This window comes from Astatotilapia calliptera, chromosome 9 (genome assembly GCF_900246225.1).
Source record: "Astatotilapia calliptera chromosome 9, fAstCal1.2, whole genome shotgun sequence".
Lineage (NCBI taxonomy): Eukaryota > Metazoa > Chordata > Actinopteri > Cichliformes > Cichlidae > Astatotilapia > Astatotilapia calliptera.
In genome coordinates this window covers 5,378,102-5,392,418 of record NC_039310.1, presented here as the reverse complement: position 1 = coordinate 5,392,418, position 14,317 = coordinate 5,378,102, and the positions used below count along the sequence as shown (strand labels likewise).

Here is a 14,317-nt window from a genome sequence, read left to right as displayed (position 1 = left end):
TTGTCTTAGCATTCTTCTGAAATTCAAAGGCGTCTTGTTGCTATTCTTTCTCTCTTTCTGTCAGTCTGGCCATCAGAACCTAAGTGTGGCGTGTCTGTCTTTGGACTCACAAATGGAGGACAGCCAGCTGCTGCTTGAAAATGCTGTCAGTTTGACGGAGGAGTTAAGAAACCACACCAGAGTAAGAGAAACTATAGTAGTCAATAATAAAGCTTTCCAGCAGACGCTTGCTATAATAATTATGTCACACTGATCAGCAGGTTGAGATGTTGGCTGCTGAGCTGGATCAGGGGCGCCCCCTCCTGAGGAAACAGGTGAATGGTTTGGTAATGGGGCTGAAGAAAAACGATGCTCTGGAGAATGTTTACCGTGCAGAGAAACATGCCCACTTGCTGCAGAGCTATGCTCTCTCCTTGCACAGGTATTTTGTGTTCCTCTTCCTCTGTTTGTGTGCTCCTGCTGTTTTTTCCCACTGAAATAAAAACTCTTCTCTCTCAGTTCTCTGTCATCAGTGCGTAACGTGTCTCAGAATGGTAGTCAGCTGGCTCAGTTTGACAGTGACATCACAGAACGAGTGGACTCTGCCCATCGGATGGCTTCAGTTGCCCTAGTGTCTGCCTCCTTAGCCCTAAACACGGTAAGTCTGTATTTGGCCTGAGACAGCAGTGCAATAAGGTAAATGAGAGGCTGTTGGTATGCAAATGTATAACACCTATATGTATTTGTATTTCAGAGTGTTCAATCGGAGCAGCCACTGTCAAAAGAAGGCAAAGCAAAGCTGGAAGTTTCCTCTGATATTTTGGAAGAAAGCCGAAGAATCAGCAGTGCGGCTGAAGGTGTGATAATGTTTCTGTTTATGAAACAATGATTTGGACTATCATTGCACATCAGCCATGTGTGGACTGAATTACTACTTTTAGATGAAACTTTTTCCTCTTTGTTTTATTTAGACCTGCAGCTGAATGTTTCCATGGTAACTATCAGACTTGGACTTGTCAGAGACAGTGTTCATAACTCCAGCTTGCTTCTCCGTCAGCCCGTCAAAGCGTTACAGAGCCTTTCAAATGGTAAAAGGACTGATATGCGTAATGTACTAATGCACTGACGTATTGAAACAGTGATACTAATACAATACTGATACTCGTGTTTATCAGGTTCTTCTGAGGCATTGCAGCAGACCCAGATTCAGGCTGCAGCAGCGCACTCCAAGTTGCAGGAGGCGATGCAGCGGCTGCAGAAACTCAGAGCACAGCTGAAGGATTCTTCTTCTTTGGTGGAAAACGCTAACAATACATTGAGGGAGACTAGTCAGCTGATGACTCTTACACACACTGCAGGTTTGTCATTAAGATTTTACGCAAATGATTTGGTTTCATAAAAATCCAAATCTTTAGGCAAGGCAAGTTTATTTGTATAGCACAATTCAACAACAAGGTGATTCAAAGTGCTTTACAGAGACATTAAAAAACAAAAACAATAAAAAGCATGATTTAAAATTGATTAAAAAGACAGTAGATAAAATCAGTAGTTAAATGTAAGTTTTGAAATTTAAGCTTAAAGTGTGGATTTGGTGCTTTATTCAAATGCAGCTGAGAACAGGTGAGTCTTCAACCTGGATTTAAATAAACTGAGTGTTTCAGCTGATCTGAGGCTTTCTGGGAGTTTGTTCCAGATATATGGAGCATAAAAGCTGAATGCAGCTTCTCCGTGTCTGGTTCTGACTCTGGGAACTGATAAAAGACCGGATCCAGATGACCTGAGGGATCTGGAAGGTTCATACTGGGTCAGGAGGTCACTGATGTATTTTGGTCCTAAACCATTCAGAGCTTTATAGACCAGCATCAGAACTTTAAAGTCTATCCTCTGACGGACAGGCAGCCAGTGTAAGGACCTCAGAGCTGGACTGATGTGGTCCACTTTTTTGGTCTTAGTGAGGACTCGAGCAGCAGAGCTCTGAATGAGCTTTTTTAGGTAGACCTGTAAAGATGCTGTTACAGTAGTCAAGCCTACTAAAGATGAATGCATGGACTAGTTTTTCCAGGTCCTGTTGAGACATCAGATCTTTTATCCTTGATATATTCTTGAGGTGATAGTAAGCTGACTTTGTTATTGTCTTAATGTGTTTTTCTAAGTTTAGGTCTGCATCCATCACTACACCCAAATTTCTCGCCTGGTCTGTGATTTTTAGGTGTACAGATTGAAGTTCTCTGGTGACCTGTAATCGTTTTTCTTTGGCACCAAAGACTATTACTTTAGTTTTGTTTTTGTTTAGCTTGTTTTTGTTTTGTTTTAGAAAATTGTGGCACAACCAGTCATTAATTTCCTCAATGCATTTACCAAGAGCCTGTACAGGGCCTTGGTCTCCTGGTGACATTGTGATATATATTTGTGTGTCATCTGCATAGCTGTGATAGTTTATTTTGTTGTTCTTTATAATCTGTGCCAGTGGGAGCATGTAAATGTTAAACAGAAGGGGTCCCAAGATGGAACCTTGGGGAACTCCACATGTGATGCTTGTCTGCTCAGATGTGAAGTTACCTATTGATACAAAGTATTTCCTGTTTTCTAAGTATGTTTTGAACCAGTTTAGTACAGTTCCTGAAAGACCTGTCCAGTTCTCCAGTCGTTTGAGTAATATGTTGTGGTCAACTGTATCAAATGCTGCACTGAGATCCAGTAAAACTAGGACTGACATTTTTCCACTGTCTGTATTCATACATATGTCATTAAACACTTTGGTCAGAGCGGTTTCAGTGCTGTGGTTCTGTCTAAAACCTGACTGGAAGGCATCGTAGCAATTATTCTGTTTTAAGAAGTAACTGAGCTGTTGAGAAACTGCTTTTTCAATGATCTTACTTTAAAATGGGAGATTTGAGATCGGCCTGTAGTTGTTCATTTGTGTCTTGTCAAGATTGTCCTTTTTCAGTATAGGTTTGATTACAGCAGTTTTTAGTGATTCTGGAAACACACCTGACATTAAAGAAAAGTTGACGATCTGTAACAGGTCTGACTCTAAAGTCTTTGAGACCTTTTTGAAAAAACTTGTTGGCAGGACATCTAAACAGCAGGAGGAGGAGTTCAGTTGACCTAAGATGTCCTCCAGGTCTTTGCTGTTAATAGGGTACAATAGGGTTAATAGGGTAGGGAAACTGTTTCATGGTGTTTAAACAGTTTTTCGGTGGACACAGTACATATTCCGGATCTGCTGTTGATGTACCAATTGCTTGTCTTTTGGATTTTTTCTGTGAAGAATTTGGCAAAGTCATTGCAGGCCATGGTCGAATGAAGTTCAGCTGCCACTGACACAGGAGGGTTTGTTAGCCTGTCAACTGTAGAAAATAAGACCCGAGCATTATGGCTGTTTTTAGTGATGATGTCAGAGAAGTAGGACCTTCTTGCACTCCTCAGTTGTAAATTATAATTGTGAAGTTTCTCTTTATAGATGTCATAATGAACCTGGAGGTTTGTTTTTCTCCATCTGCGCTCAGCTTTCCTACACGCTCTTTTTTCATTTTTCACCAGTGTGGAGTTTCTCCATGGAGACTTTTTCCTTCCAGAGATAACCTTCACCTTAATGGGAGCAATAGTGTCCATTACATTTAACATTTTAGCATTGAAGCTATTGACGAGCTCATTGACTGAACCTCTGGACAGGTCAGGTGTTAATGGAAAGACATGGTTAAAGATCTCAATACTGTTTTCAGTTATACACCGTTTTGTTATCACTGCTGTTGACGTATTTGTGTGGGCTGAAATTTTACTTTCAAAGAAAACACAGTAATGATCAGACAGGCCCACATCAGACACAGTAACCTCTGAAATGCTCAGGCCTTTGGAGATCAGTAGGTCGAGAGTGTGTCCTCTATTATGTGTGGCCTCTGTTACATGCTGAGTCAGCCCAAAGTTGCCCAGAGTGTTACTCAGGTCTTTAGTCCCTTTGTCCTGAGGGTTGTCCACATGGATGTTAAAATCCCCAACAATAATTACACAGTCGAAATCAACACAGATCACAGACAGCAATTCACTGAGATCATTAAAAAAGTCTTTGCAGTATTTGGGAGGCCTGTAAACATTAAGAAACACAACTTTGGATGGGGCCTTCAGCTGTAAAAGCCACATATTCAAAAGACTGAAAACTTCCAGGAGATAGCTGCTTACATTGAAATGATTCATTAAATAAGACAGATTTAGCCTAACTCTTCCTGTTTCCTGTGTGCTCAGCCAATGAGATGCAGCATAAGATGGAGGAGGCAGAATATCGTACACAGCATCTGATGGACAGAATAAAACCAATGAGAATGTTAGGAGAAACATTGAGCAGAAACTTGTCTGACATCCGGGAGCTGATCTATCAGGCCCGCAGACAGGCAGCATCGGTAAGTAAACACTCACATAATGGCTTCTATCACTGTCCCAAAATGATTATAGATGTCTACAAAACTCCTCAAACAGGAAAGAAATGAACAGCAAACAGTTTACCGTAGATAAGGCAGCCTCAACCAGAGAATTAGGACATCTGTGACCAGGATGGATAATCCTGTGACTATGATTATCCACAACAACAGTTATTTCAAGGCACTTTACATTGTAAGGTAAAGACCTCACAATTTCTCTTGATAATGATGGTGTTGTGGTGTAACATCGTCAGATTAAGGTGGCACTGCAAGCGGACAGAGGCTGTGTTCGTTCCTACAGACCATCGATTCAGTCCAGTAACTTCAACACTCTGAATCTGATCGTCAAGACGACCACTCCAAATAACCTGCTCTTTTACCTGGGCAGCAACACTACGGTAAAGACAATAACTTGCTGTTAATGAGTAGTAACAGAAACTGTTTCGTTCTGCATCCTAACTGAAGCTGTTGTTTCAGATGGACTTCTTGGCTGCTGAGATGCATAATGGACAGGTTTCTCTACTGTGGGATGTGGGCTCGGGCAGCACCCGGCTTGAGTTTCCTGGACTGGATATCACCAACAATAGATGGACAAAGATCAATGCTACACGGTAACAAAACCCCCACAAAACTAAACTAAACGATTTAAACTAATCACACGATTGAAGACGCAGGTGAATATAGGTTTACAGCTGTGTTTGTGTATGCCACAATGTCATGATCCCGGCAGATTTGGATCACATGTTGCACTGTCAGTCCATCGGCTGGATTCTGAGTCAGCTCTGCTGCCAGCAGTAACAACAACATCACCAGGAACCTTCCAAGTTTTAGACATCGACGAAAACAGCTTTGTTTACATCGCAGGGCTGGGAGCTCATACACAGGTACACATCAGGTATGCACGTCTGTGTGCAGGTGAAGAAGGGCTAACTCGGTGTGTTTGATTTCAGCGGCCTGCGGCACTGCGATCGACCACCTTCCAGGGCTGCCTGGGTGAAGTTTCACTGAATGAGCAGAACATTGGACTCTGGAACTATGACCATACAGAGGGAGAGTGTGGCGGCTGCTTCAGCAGGTACTCACACAAGTTTTAACATATTTACGTGTACACAGCACTTACATGGACGCAACACAAACACGTTACACACACAGTTTGCTAAATCTGCACATTCCTTATGCAAATTCTGACTTGTATTTTGTGTCACTCACAGTCCCCAAGCAGAGGAAACTTCCTTTCACTTTGATGGATCTGGCTATTCAGTGGTCCAGAAGTCTCTGCGGTCTACTTCCACGTTAATCGTTTTGCAGTTTAAAACTCTGTCTCCAGTCGGATTGTTGCTGTACTTGGCCTCCAACAACACTGTACGACACACACATTTACAGTCTTTGCTGGGCTTCTTATTTTTAAGGAAACATACACATACCTCACTTTCTGTCATCGACAGAGAGACTTCCTGTCCATGGAGTTGGTGGAGGGGCGTATTCGTTTGACCTTTGACCTCGGCTCTGGTGCTCTGATGCTGACCTCCAACAGGAAGTACAACACTGGAGTGTGGTACAAAATCACACTGCAGAGGAACAAACGCAAAGGTACTACTATTACTCCTAGTAATACTCGTGCTGCTGCTTCCGTGTCCACACTGCTAAATGTTATTTCACATTTTTCTGTGTGGCCAGGTTACTTGTCCATAATGGCAGCTGACCAGTCATCGGAGAAGGAAGTGTTGGAAGCGGACTCTCCTGGAAAGGCCTCTGATCTGAACCGCTCTGATCTTGACCCTATCTTCATTGGTGGATTTCCTGCTTCCAGACCAATCAGGTGAGTTTTTGAAGACAAAGGTGATTATAATATAGCCAGAACCGTGTTATCACCTGTGAATGCCATCTCTCTGGTTGCTAGGCGACAAGTAGCATCCCGGTCTTACGTGGGGTGTATAAAAAATGTGGAGATTGCTCGGTCCAACTTTGACCTGCTAAGGGATGCACATGGTGTCAGGAAAGGCTGCATACTCAAGGTAAGCTCAGACTATACAAGCCCCAGTTATCCCACTTCTACTTGTTGGAAGAGTTTTTCTTGCTCACTAACAGGACATCATCTGATTGTTGGGGTTTTCTCAGGATTATTGCAGGGTCTTTATATTAGAATATAAAGCACCAGTTGTGATTTCTGCACTAAATAATTGAAACTGAATTACAAATTTGGACAGACAAGACCAAAGTGGAGATGTCTGCCAATAATTCACAGTACGATGTTTGGTAAAGACCAACACAGAAAATCAGGACACACAACTCATAGCAACTGTCAAGCATGGTAGCATAGGAGTGATTAGTTTGCTTTTGCAGTAAGAGGACCTGGGCACCTTCCAGTCATCAAGTCTACCATGAACTCCTCTGTATTCTTGAGTCAAATATGAGGCCGTTTCCACAACAGTTAAGCTTGGTCCGAACCGGGTCATACAACAGGACAATGATTCCCAAGCATGCCAGGAAATCTGTTCAGTTGAATTGATTTAGATTCAGTTTTCTGTATATAGCACCAATTCACAACAATACTGGACTCACAGTGCTATTGCAGGGTCTTTATCTCACATTTTTGAAAGAATCCCCAAGAATCAGACAAGCCCCTATATAGTCAGAAAAAATATAGTAATCCGCTGAATACAGCAGCATAACTAAGTGACCAGTGAAACTCCAGAACCTGATTGAAACACTATGGCAGAACCTTAAACAAACCCACAAACCTCCACGAACTGAAGGAATAATAGGGCAAAATGAATCCACAATCACGCAAGAGACTGAAAAAGAAAATGATTATTTTTTTATTTATTAGTTGTTGTTGCTAAAATTGTTTCTACATTCTATTGAATCACAAGGTTTAATTAATTTTCCTCAAGGCTGCACATAATACTACATTGACTATATCTGTCGCCCTGCCTGACTCCATCTCTATTCATCTCAAGTCTCTTTTGAGATCCAAGCTAATAATATACTAATATACACGTTTTAATAAATGCATGTACTGATACATATAATAATGCACAATAATCCACTGAACTAAAGTCCTTGGATGACAAGTAATTTTCAGCTTGTAAATTTAGACAAAACTGATGTTAATTTTTCTGAAGTATGAAATAAAATAACTGTCCAACAGTTGTTTCATTGGCTTCCAGTACTACTGTGAAGAACCTTGGAGTTGTTTTTGTCCTTCAATACACATATAAAACAAATATGTAGAACTTTCTATCACCACCAGCAGGTCATGGCAGATGGCTGCCCCTCCTCGAGCCTGGTTCTGCAGGAGGTTTGTTCCTGACTGTTTCCTTCCCACTATCCTCTGCCTTTGTTACTTTGAGGTTGGACAAAGCAGTGAGAGAAAGCTCATATTTATTTTAGCTTCTCTTCATTGGCTCCTTGTAATTGAATTTTAAATTTTCTTCTCACATATGAAGTCTTGATCAGACCTCATCATATCTTAAAGTCTTAGTATCATATTATCCAGATAGAGTACTTTAGTACTTGGCTCTCGGTATGCAGGGAAGCAGAGCCTTCAGCTGTCAAAGCTGTAGAACAAAATCCAAGTTTAGATTCAGGACACAGACACCCTCCATAGGATTAGACTTTGGATTCTCCTTTTTGAAATAACTATTAGTTAACACTGGAACAGGTATCCTTGAACCATTCAGGCTCAAACTACTGATGATGCACTGGGCATTTGTTTCTACTCTCCTCGTTTCACTCCTGAACCATACAACTACTGCGACATTAAATTTGTATTTCTCCCCTCCATGGTTGGTGTTTTGCCCTTGTGTCTCCCCTAAATCCCTCAACCAGTTGTTGTAAAATGCTCCAACTATCCTGAGCCTGGTTCTCTCAGGTCACTTCCTGTTAAAAGCGAGTTATTGCTGCCCTTTAACTCTTGCCAAGTACTGCTCGTAGGGTATTGTCTAATTTTTCGGGTTTTCTCTCTAATATTGTACTATAAATATCTTAGATTTTAAAGTGCTTTGAGGTCACTTTTGTTAATTTGTAATGAACACTGATCACACTCGTAGGATAACAGCTTGATTGATTTACAGGTTAGTTGTTTGACTGATTAATGTATTGACCAGGCGGTGCGAAGTGTGTCCCTATTGGCTGGAGGCTATGTTCAGATCACTCCACCATCGTTTGGTCAAGAAGCAGAGTTGCTCTTCTCCTTCTCCTCCAACAACCAATCAGGGGTCCTGCTGGCTGCTTTCAGTAATGACCGCTCACACAAACAGGTGAGACTGATTTAGGTCACATGTATACCAAGTCTATTTGAACTAACAAAGCTATGTGGGTGACACTGCAACCTGAATTTTTCTATGTGTCTGTATGTGCAGTACTTCCTATCTGTTCACCTAGTCTCGGGAGCATTGGAGGTGGAGCTTGGAGAGGTGGGCGGAGCCACACGTAAGGTAACTGTGATAAAGCCTGATGGAGGATCCTTCAGTGACAGAATGAAACATTCTGTGATCATTACCATCAACAAAAAGTAAGTATTAGCATAACATGCTAACTTTTATGCTTCTTCTCACATCTCACCTGTCTGGCCTTTCTTAACTGTCTTTCAGGTCGCTCTCAGTGCAGATTGATGAGGAACATAAGAAGCTTGTGTCCCTGTTGCCGGGTGTATTTTCTCGGCTGTCTCCAGCCTCTCTATTTATTGGTGGGCTGCCTTCAGCTGATGACGCCCGTCTACCAATCAGATTGCAGAAAATATCTAGGTTGTTCAAAGGCTGCATCCAACACCTGGCAGTTGGCAGAGCGTAAGTGTTTTACACATCCAAGTTGTGTCCCAATTCAACGACTGCATATTTCCAATGCCTGCCAAAAGCTTCTTTGAATGCACCCATCTGAAGGCTCCTGAAAATGCAGTTTACAGATGTGTCTCTGTTTTCTGACACCACTGCTTTTTCAATCAAAGAAATCAAAGCGTTCATTTCCAAACTATTCAAAGGCTGATTTAGATCCCAAACCTTTTAAAGCCAGTTGGGTAGTTGAAATGTCAGGCAGTTTCCCCTGACTATTAGATCTACAATTTGCGACCTTCAGAAGAGGTTGTTTTGCCAAGAATGTCCCTCAAAAAGCCTGGAGAGCTTTTCTTGAACACTACTTAAAGAACTTACAGGAAATCATACCAAAGAGAGTTTAGGATGTGCTAAAGAATAAAGCTGGTCATACTAAATACTGACTTTAAAATTCTTTTTTGACCCTTTATACTGTATTTCCATAATTGTTTGCAAGTTTCAGTAATTTTTCATACCAAATATAAAGAAATGGGGATTGGCTCAAGACTTTTGCATAGTATTGTACATCAGACACCAGCAGCAGAAGCAAATTTCCTTAAGTCAAAAAAGAATAAATGGGATTTATGGCTCTAATGGTAAAATTATTTTAGGGCGGTTCCTGATTGTTATCTGCTGCTGTCAGTGTTACCTAGGAGTCAGGTGCGGTGCTTTGCATTACAAGGACTAAGGTCTCCTTGGACTAGACCATCTCATGTAAGAGCCTTCATAGACTGTGTTCTCCAAAGGAGTTCGGACAACAACAGTTTTGATTTTGTGGCTCTGTGCAGGCTTGTTGACCTTTCAGGAGCTCTGAGATATGAGGGGGTGAAGTTTGACAAATGCGTCTTGGAGGAGAAGCTTGGGGATGTGCTCCTTCCTGATGACCAGGATGTAAACGTAACTCCAGACCCTACTCATTTACCTCTACCTCAGCCCACACAGTTTGGTGCCCTGTCACCTGAAGGTCTAACGGTAATTACTATATTCATTATCACCTATTCTCAGTGCATTCATTTTAATTGATTAATTTAATCAATATGTCCGTTTTTATTGATTATTGGTTTTTGATTTATGTGTGTGATGCAGTGTGCATCAGATGGGGAGTTAACCTTTGTGCCGTCATCAGTTCAGTTTGGCTTGTCCAGAAACAGTCACATGACCTTCATTATCAACCCAAGCACAGTCAGAAAGAGGTGAGTTTCCATAGCAACAGAGGCAACTCTCGGGTCACACAGGGGACAGGTCACTTCATCTTTGTATAACACTCCATCTCCGACACTGCTGTGGCGTGTTTGTGTCTCACTCTTGTCTTCACTACTGTGTCTGTTCCCTTCCTCAGTGTGTCGGTGAGGTTGTTAGTTCGAAGCTGGGCCCTGGACGGGTTGATCCTCCTTCTCTCCGACTCCAAGCAGATGGACTTTGTTGTCCTCAGCCTAAAGGGGGGCAGGCTGATGATGTCAGCTGATTTGGGGAAAGGCCCGGCCTCGATCACCTCATCTGTAGCTGTTAACAATGGAGAGTGGCACACTGTGAGTTAACTGGACACGAGGCACTGTAGACGCATCAATGTCAAACTCTGTAAATTTCAACCTGTGTTTGAGGTTTTGGTGTTAAGACAAAAATAGCTTTGTTTGAATGCTGTGGTGTTCACCGTGTCTCAGGTGGTTGCAGAGGTGGGCCGGCGGTTGATGTCAGTGTCTGTCAACAGTTTGAAAACTGAATCCATCTCAGTCAAAGGAAATCAGCTGGATGTGGCCAACAAAGTTTTCCTAGGAGGAACACCTCACACTATGACCAGCAGGAGAATCGGAGTATGATTGTTTTTCATTTTTTCACCGTTAAACACAAAAGACACAAACATTATTACCCCAAATACATCAAATCATTTTATTTGATGTTTTAAAAAAGCATTTTATGTACCTAGAAGAGAAACTCTTGAGTTATTGAACATCTTTTGCACGAGTGTCCTGATTTCACAGGAAGAAATTTTTGCGCTAAGAATTAATATGTAGACAGAAACTCACAGGTATTCTGACTCTATTGGAAATCTCTCCCCCTTTCTGCTCCCATGTGTCTCCCCCTGTCTTTCTTCCTGTTTGGTTCTCAGGATACCAGCAGTTTTCCAGGCTGTGTTCAGTCCATCAGTCTGAATGGTGTCATGTTGGATGTGTCTAAGCCGGCGTCACAACATGGTGTCACATCCTGTTTCACCAGAGACCAGATAGGAAGTTACTTTAATGGAAGCGGATACGCTGAAATGAGTAAGTCAAACTTGTAGACAAAATCATCTGCGCTGAAGATGAGATGCAGACTGATCGGTCTGATTAGTATAGAAGGACTTTTGACAGCCTATGGTCTGTACAGCTTTTGCCTATAGTTCATATGAGAAGTTACTTTTGGCTGCTTCCTTATTGGGCCACAATTTTGAGAGCCTGTTTTTAGGTAGTTGGAGCAAGAGTTATAATGTTTGGATGATGGGTGTACCGAGATATGAACAAATGAAAGCACATTTTCATAAACTGTATAGGTGGAGTGCACAGACCGTTGCTAATTGTTGTCAAGTTACAGCAATCCACCAACTGCAAAAACACAGAGGTCCACTTGAGAACTAGCATCCATTTTTGTTGACTTCTGTCTACGGATGGCAATTGATAAGAATTTAGCGACACCGATTCCACTGCAAATATCACTTATCGATTCGATTTCTTATCCGTTTTAATTGGGTTCTCATTAGCTTCATCATTGCTAAGAAGCATATCAAAAGCATTGTTATGGGTTACATTACTTTTGTGTTTTTCTGTAAAATGACCTGAAACGCATTGTTTATATTGGTAAATAACCAATATAAACCTGAGGCCAACACAAATCCCTATTCTAATTAGGACACACATGACTTATTTTCTGGGTATGAACTCAAACTCGACAGTAGAAAGTAAAGACAAAAACCAGAACACAGAGACTTTAAAGCAGTCAGCACATTGATTGTACTTCAGAAACCTGAACAGGTAGAAACGGGCTGCCGCCTGACTGCTCATCACTGCTTTTTGTTACCTGTTGAAGTTCAGGGTGTGGCTGCTGGGGTGGGTTTTGCACAGATGACATGCTAGCACTGAGGTTGTGTTAGCAGCATAATGCAGTTTGCACTTTAACGTCATGCTCTACACTATTCTCCTCCTCCGGCAATGAACACTATTTTTGTGTGCAGAGGCAAAACTGAAAAAAAAGTGGCATTGTCCAAAAACGTGTGGAACTAGCTGCACGTCACATACTAGACAGGTGTTGGATAGCTGTCTCTAACCGTGATTAAGCTATGATCTGATTACATGCTGTTTCCATCTGCAGTCCATGATGGCTATAAGGTTGGCTCTGACATGACAGTCTCTCTGGAGTTTCAAACAAGTCAATCAGAAGGAGTGCTCCTGGGAATCAGCAGTGCAAAAGTCGATGCTGTGGGACTGGAGATGATCAATGGACAGGTGAGCAGAGATATTCCATTCTATGCATTATGTAAACAGTAATAGGCCTACACCCCAGGGATTTAATGATCTAACTGAGCAAGTTGCCACGTTTTCACGGTATCTTTCTAATAGCTGCAGTAACATCAGAGCTTCTGTTATTCTTGGTTTTTGACTAAAGTAATAGATGTATAGAAAAGGATTGTGCAAACTAAGTTTTAAATATGCAAATGAAATTTTTATTTGCGTAAATAAAGGTGTATCTGTTTTTCTCCTCAGGTGGTTTTCAACGTGAATAATGGGGCAGGTCGAGTGTCAGTGCGTTCTGGTGGCCAGATGCTATGTGATGGGCAGTGGCACCACCTGCTGGCCCAAAAAACCAAACATGCCCTCAGCCTAACTGTAGATGAGCGAACTTACACCACTGCAAACCCTTACCCACAATCCACCTCTGCTGAAACTAATAACCCTGTCTTCCTGGGAGGATATCCAGGTAAGACCCTTTGAACATAAACAGAATTTAAAAAAAAGATGAACACACCTAAAAATAATTCTAACCTGTCCATCTCTCTGCTGTAGCTGGTGTCAAACAGAACTGCCTGTCATTGAGCTCCAGCTTCAGAGGTTGTCTAAGGAACCTGCAGCTCTTGAAGTCCCACCTGACCAAGACCCTTGATCTGAGTTCTGCTCACTTCCTGTTGGGAGTAACCCCTAACTCATGCCCCGCTTCCTAGCAGTGGCCAGAAAGCATGCCGGATTATGTCACAGAGCAGTATCATTGATTGATGGGCTGTGTAGTGTGAATGTCTCTGCTGATTATTCCTGTGGATTTTGAGTCTCTGTAGTCCAAACTTGAATGATTAAAGTTCATCTTAAAACTAACATATTCATACTTTTTATTTTCTAAGCAGAGAAACTTCAGTAACTTCTGCCTGTAAACATGAACAGTAATTAAACCACAGAAGAAACACATTCCTGGTGATCAGTTTGAGTTTTTGAGTAAAGGCACATTTTGTATTTAAGCTCATCATTAAAAAGGAGGAGTCATCTGTCTGTAATCTAAGTAGCATTTTATGTTTAGACATCTGCTGAGGCCATCCTTTTCCATCTACCCATTTTTGTAAATACTTATCTAATTCACTTAGGTGGAGGGTCCAATCTATCCCAGAGGTAACAGAGTGATCGGTGGGGGTACGACCCAGGGCAGGTTGATGGGAGAGTAATTTGAGAGTAATTCTAGTTTATTCTATTAAAGTGGCGTCAAACGAATTTCATATCTCAGCTATTAATGTCCCATCAGTATGTTGGAGCTGATTCTTCAGCCCTGCTGAGAATCCAGTTGAAAGCACTTTACTTTGATGGGCACAACCACGCGGTCAATCGCATGCAAAGACAGACTGCGATTGTACCATTATCAAATCAAATCACTTTTATTGTCACATCACATGTGCAGGTACATTGGTACAGCACATGTGAGTGAAATTCTTGTGTGCGAGCTTCACAAGCAACAGAGTTGTGCAAAATACAATAATGTAAACAAGCAAAATACAAGAATGGCTACATCTGAAACTAATAAATAATATGTACAATATATAATAGTGTATGCATTCCTGGATGTGTATACTAAATATTTTCTATGTGTGTGTGTGTGTGTGTG

At 41.6% G+C, this 14,317-nt stretch overlaps 1 protein-coding gene across 2 annotated transcripts in view; it reads left to right on the top strand.

The window, feature by feature from the left end:
- Nucleotides 1–13,718, top strand: part of lama1 (laminin, alpha 1) — a 33,861-nt gene extending 20,143 nt beyond the window's left edge. The window contains exons 39-64 of one of the 2 annotated variants that reach the window (XM_026179686.1): nucleotides 65–181; nucleotides 261–421; nucleotides 499–637; nucleotides 734–836; nucleotides 951–1,067; nucleotides 1,155–1,337; nucleotides 4,222–4,376; nucleotides 4,649–4,792; nucleotides 4,872–5,005; nucleotides 5,125–5,278; nucleotides 5,345–5,469; nucleotides 5,606–5,756; nucleotides 5,840–5,984; nucleotides 6,072–6,213; nucleotides 6,295–6,409; nucleotides 8,504–8,656; nucleotides 8,759–8,910; nucleotides 8,990–9,184; nucleotides 9,994–10,177; nucleotides 10,292–10,398; nucleotides 10,545–10,734; nucleotides 10,867–11,016; nucleotides 11,313–11,466; nucleotides 12,548–12,681; nucleotides 12,940–13,153; nucleotides 13,240–13,718. In XM_026179686.1, coding sequence (XP_026035471.1) covers nucleotides 65–181; nucleotides 261–421; nucleotides 499–637; nucleotides 734–836; nucleotides 951–1,067; nucleotides 1,155–1,337; nucleotides 4,222–4,376; nucleotides 4,649–4,792; nucleotides 4,872–5,005; nucleotides 5,125–5,278; nucleotides 5,345–5,469; nucleotides 5,606–5,756; nucleotides 5,840–5,984; nucleotides 6,072–6,213; nucleotides 6,295–6,409; nucleotides 8,504–8,656; nucleotides 8,759–8,910; nucleotides 8,990–9,184; nucleotides 9,994–10,177; nucleotides 10,292–10,398; nucleotides 10,545–10,734; nucleotides 10,867–11,016; nucleotides 11,313–11,466; nucleotides 12,548–12,681; nucleotides 12,940–13,153; nucleotides 13,240–13,394 — 3,873 coding nt within the window. In that variant the 3' untranslated portion in view covers nucleotides 13,395–13,718. Of the gene's footprint in view, nucleotides 1–64; nucleotides 182–257; nucleotides 422–498; nucleotides 638–733; nucleotides 837–950; nucleotides 1,068–1,154; nucleotides 1,338–4,221; nucleotides 4,377–4,648; nucleotides 4,793–4,871; nucleotides 5,006–5,124; nucleotides 5,279–5,344; nucleotides 5,470–5,605; nucleotides 5,757–5,839; nucleotides 5,985–6,071; nucleotides 6,214–6,294; nucleotides 6,410–8,503; nucleotides 8,657–8,758; nucleotides 8,911–8,989; nucleotides 9,185–9,993; nucleotides 10,178–10,291; nucleotides 10,399–10,544; nucleotides 10,735–10,866; nucleotides 11,017–11,312; nucleotides 11,467–12,547; nucleotides 12,682–12,939; nucleotides 13,154–13,239 lie in introns of both variants that reach the window. The other variant, XM_026179685.1, reaches the window with a different exon arrangement.
- The last annotated feature ends 599 nt before the right edge of the window (nucleotides 13,719–14,317 follow it).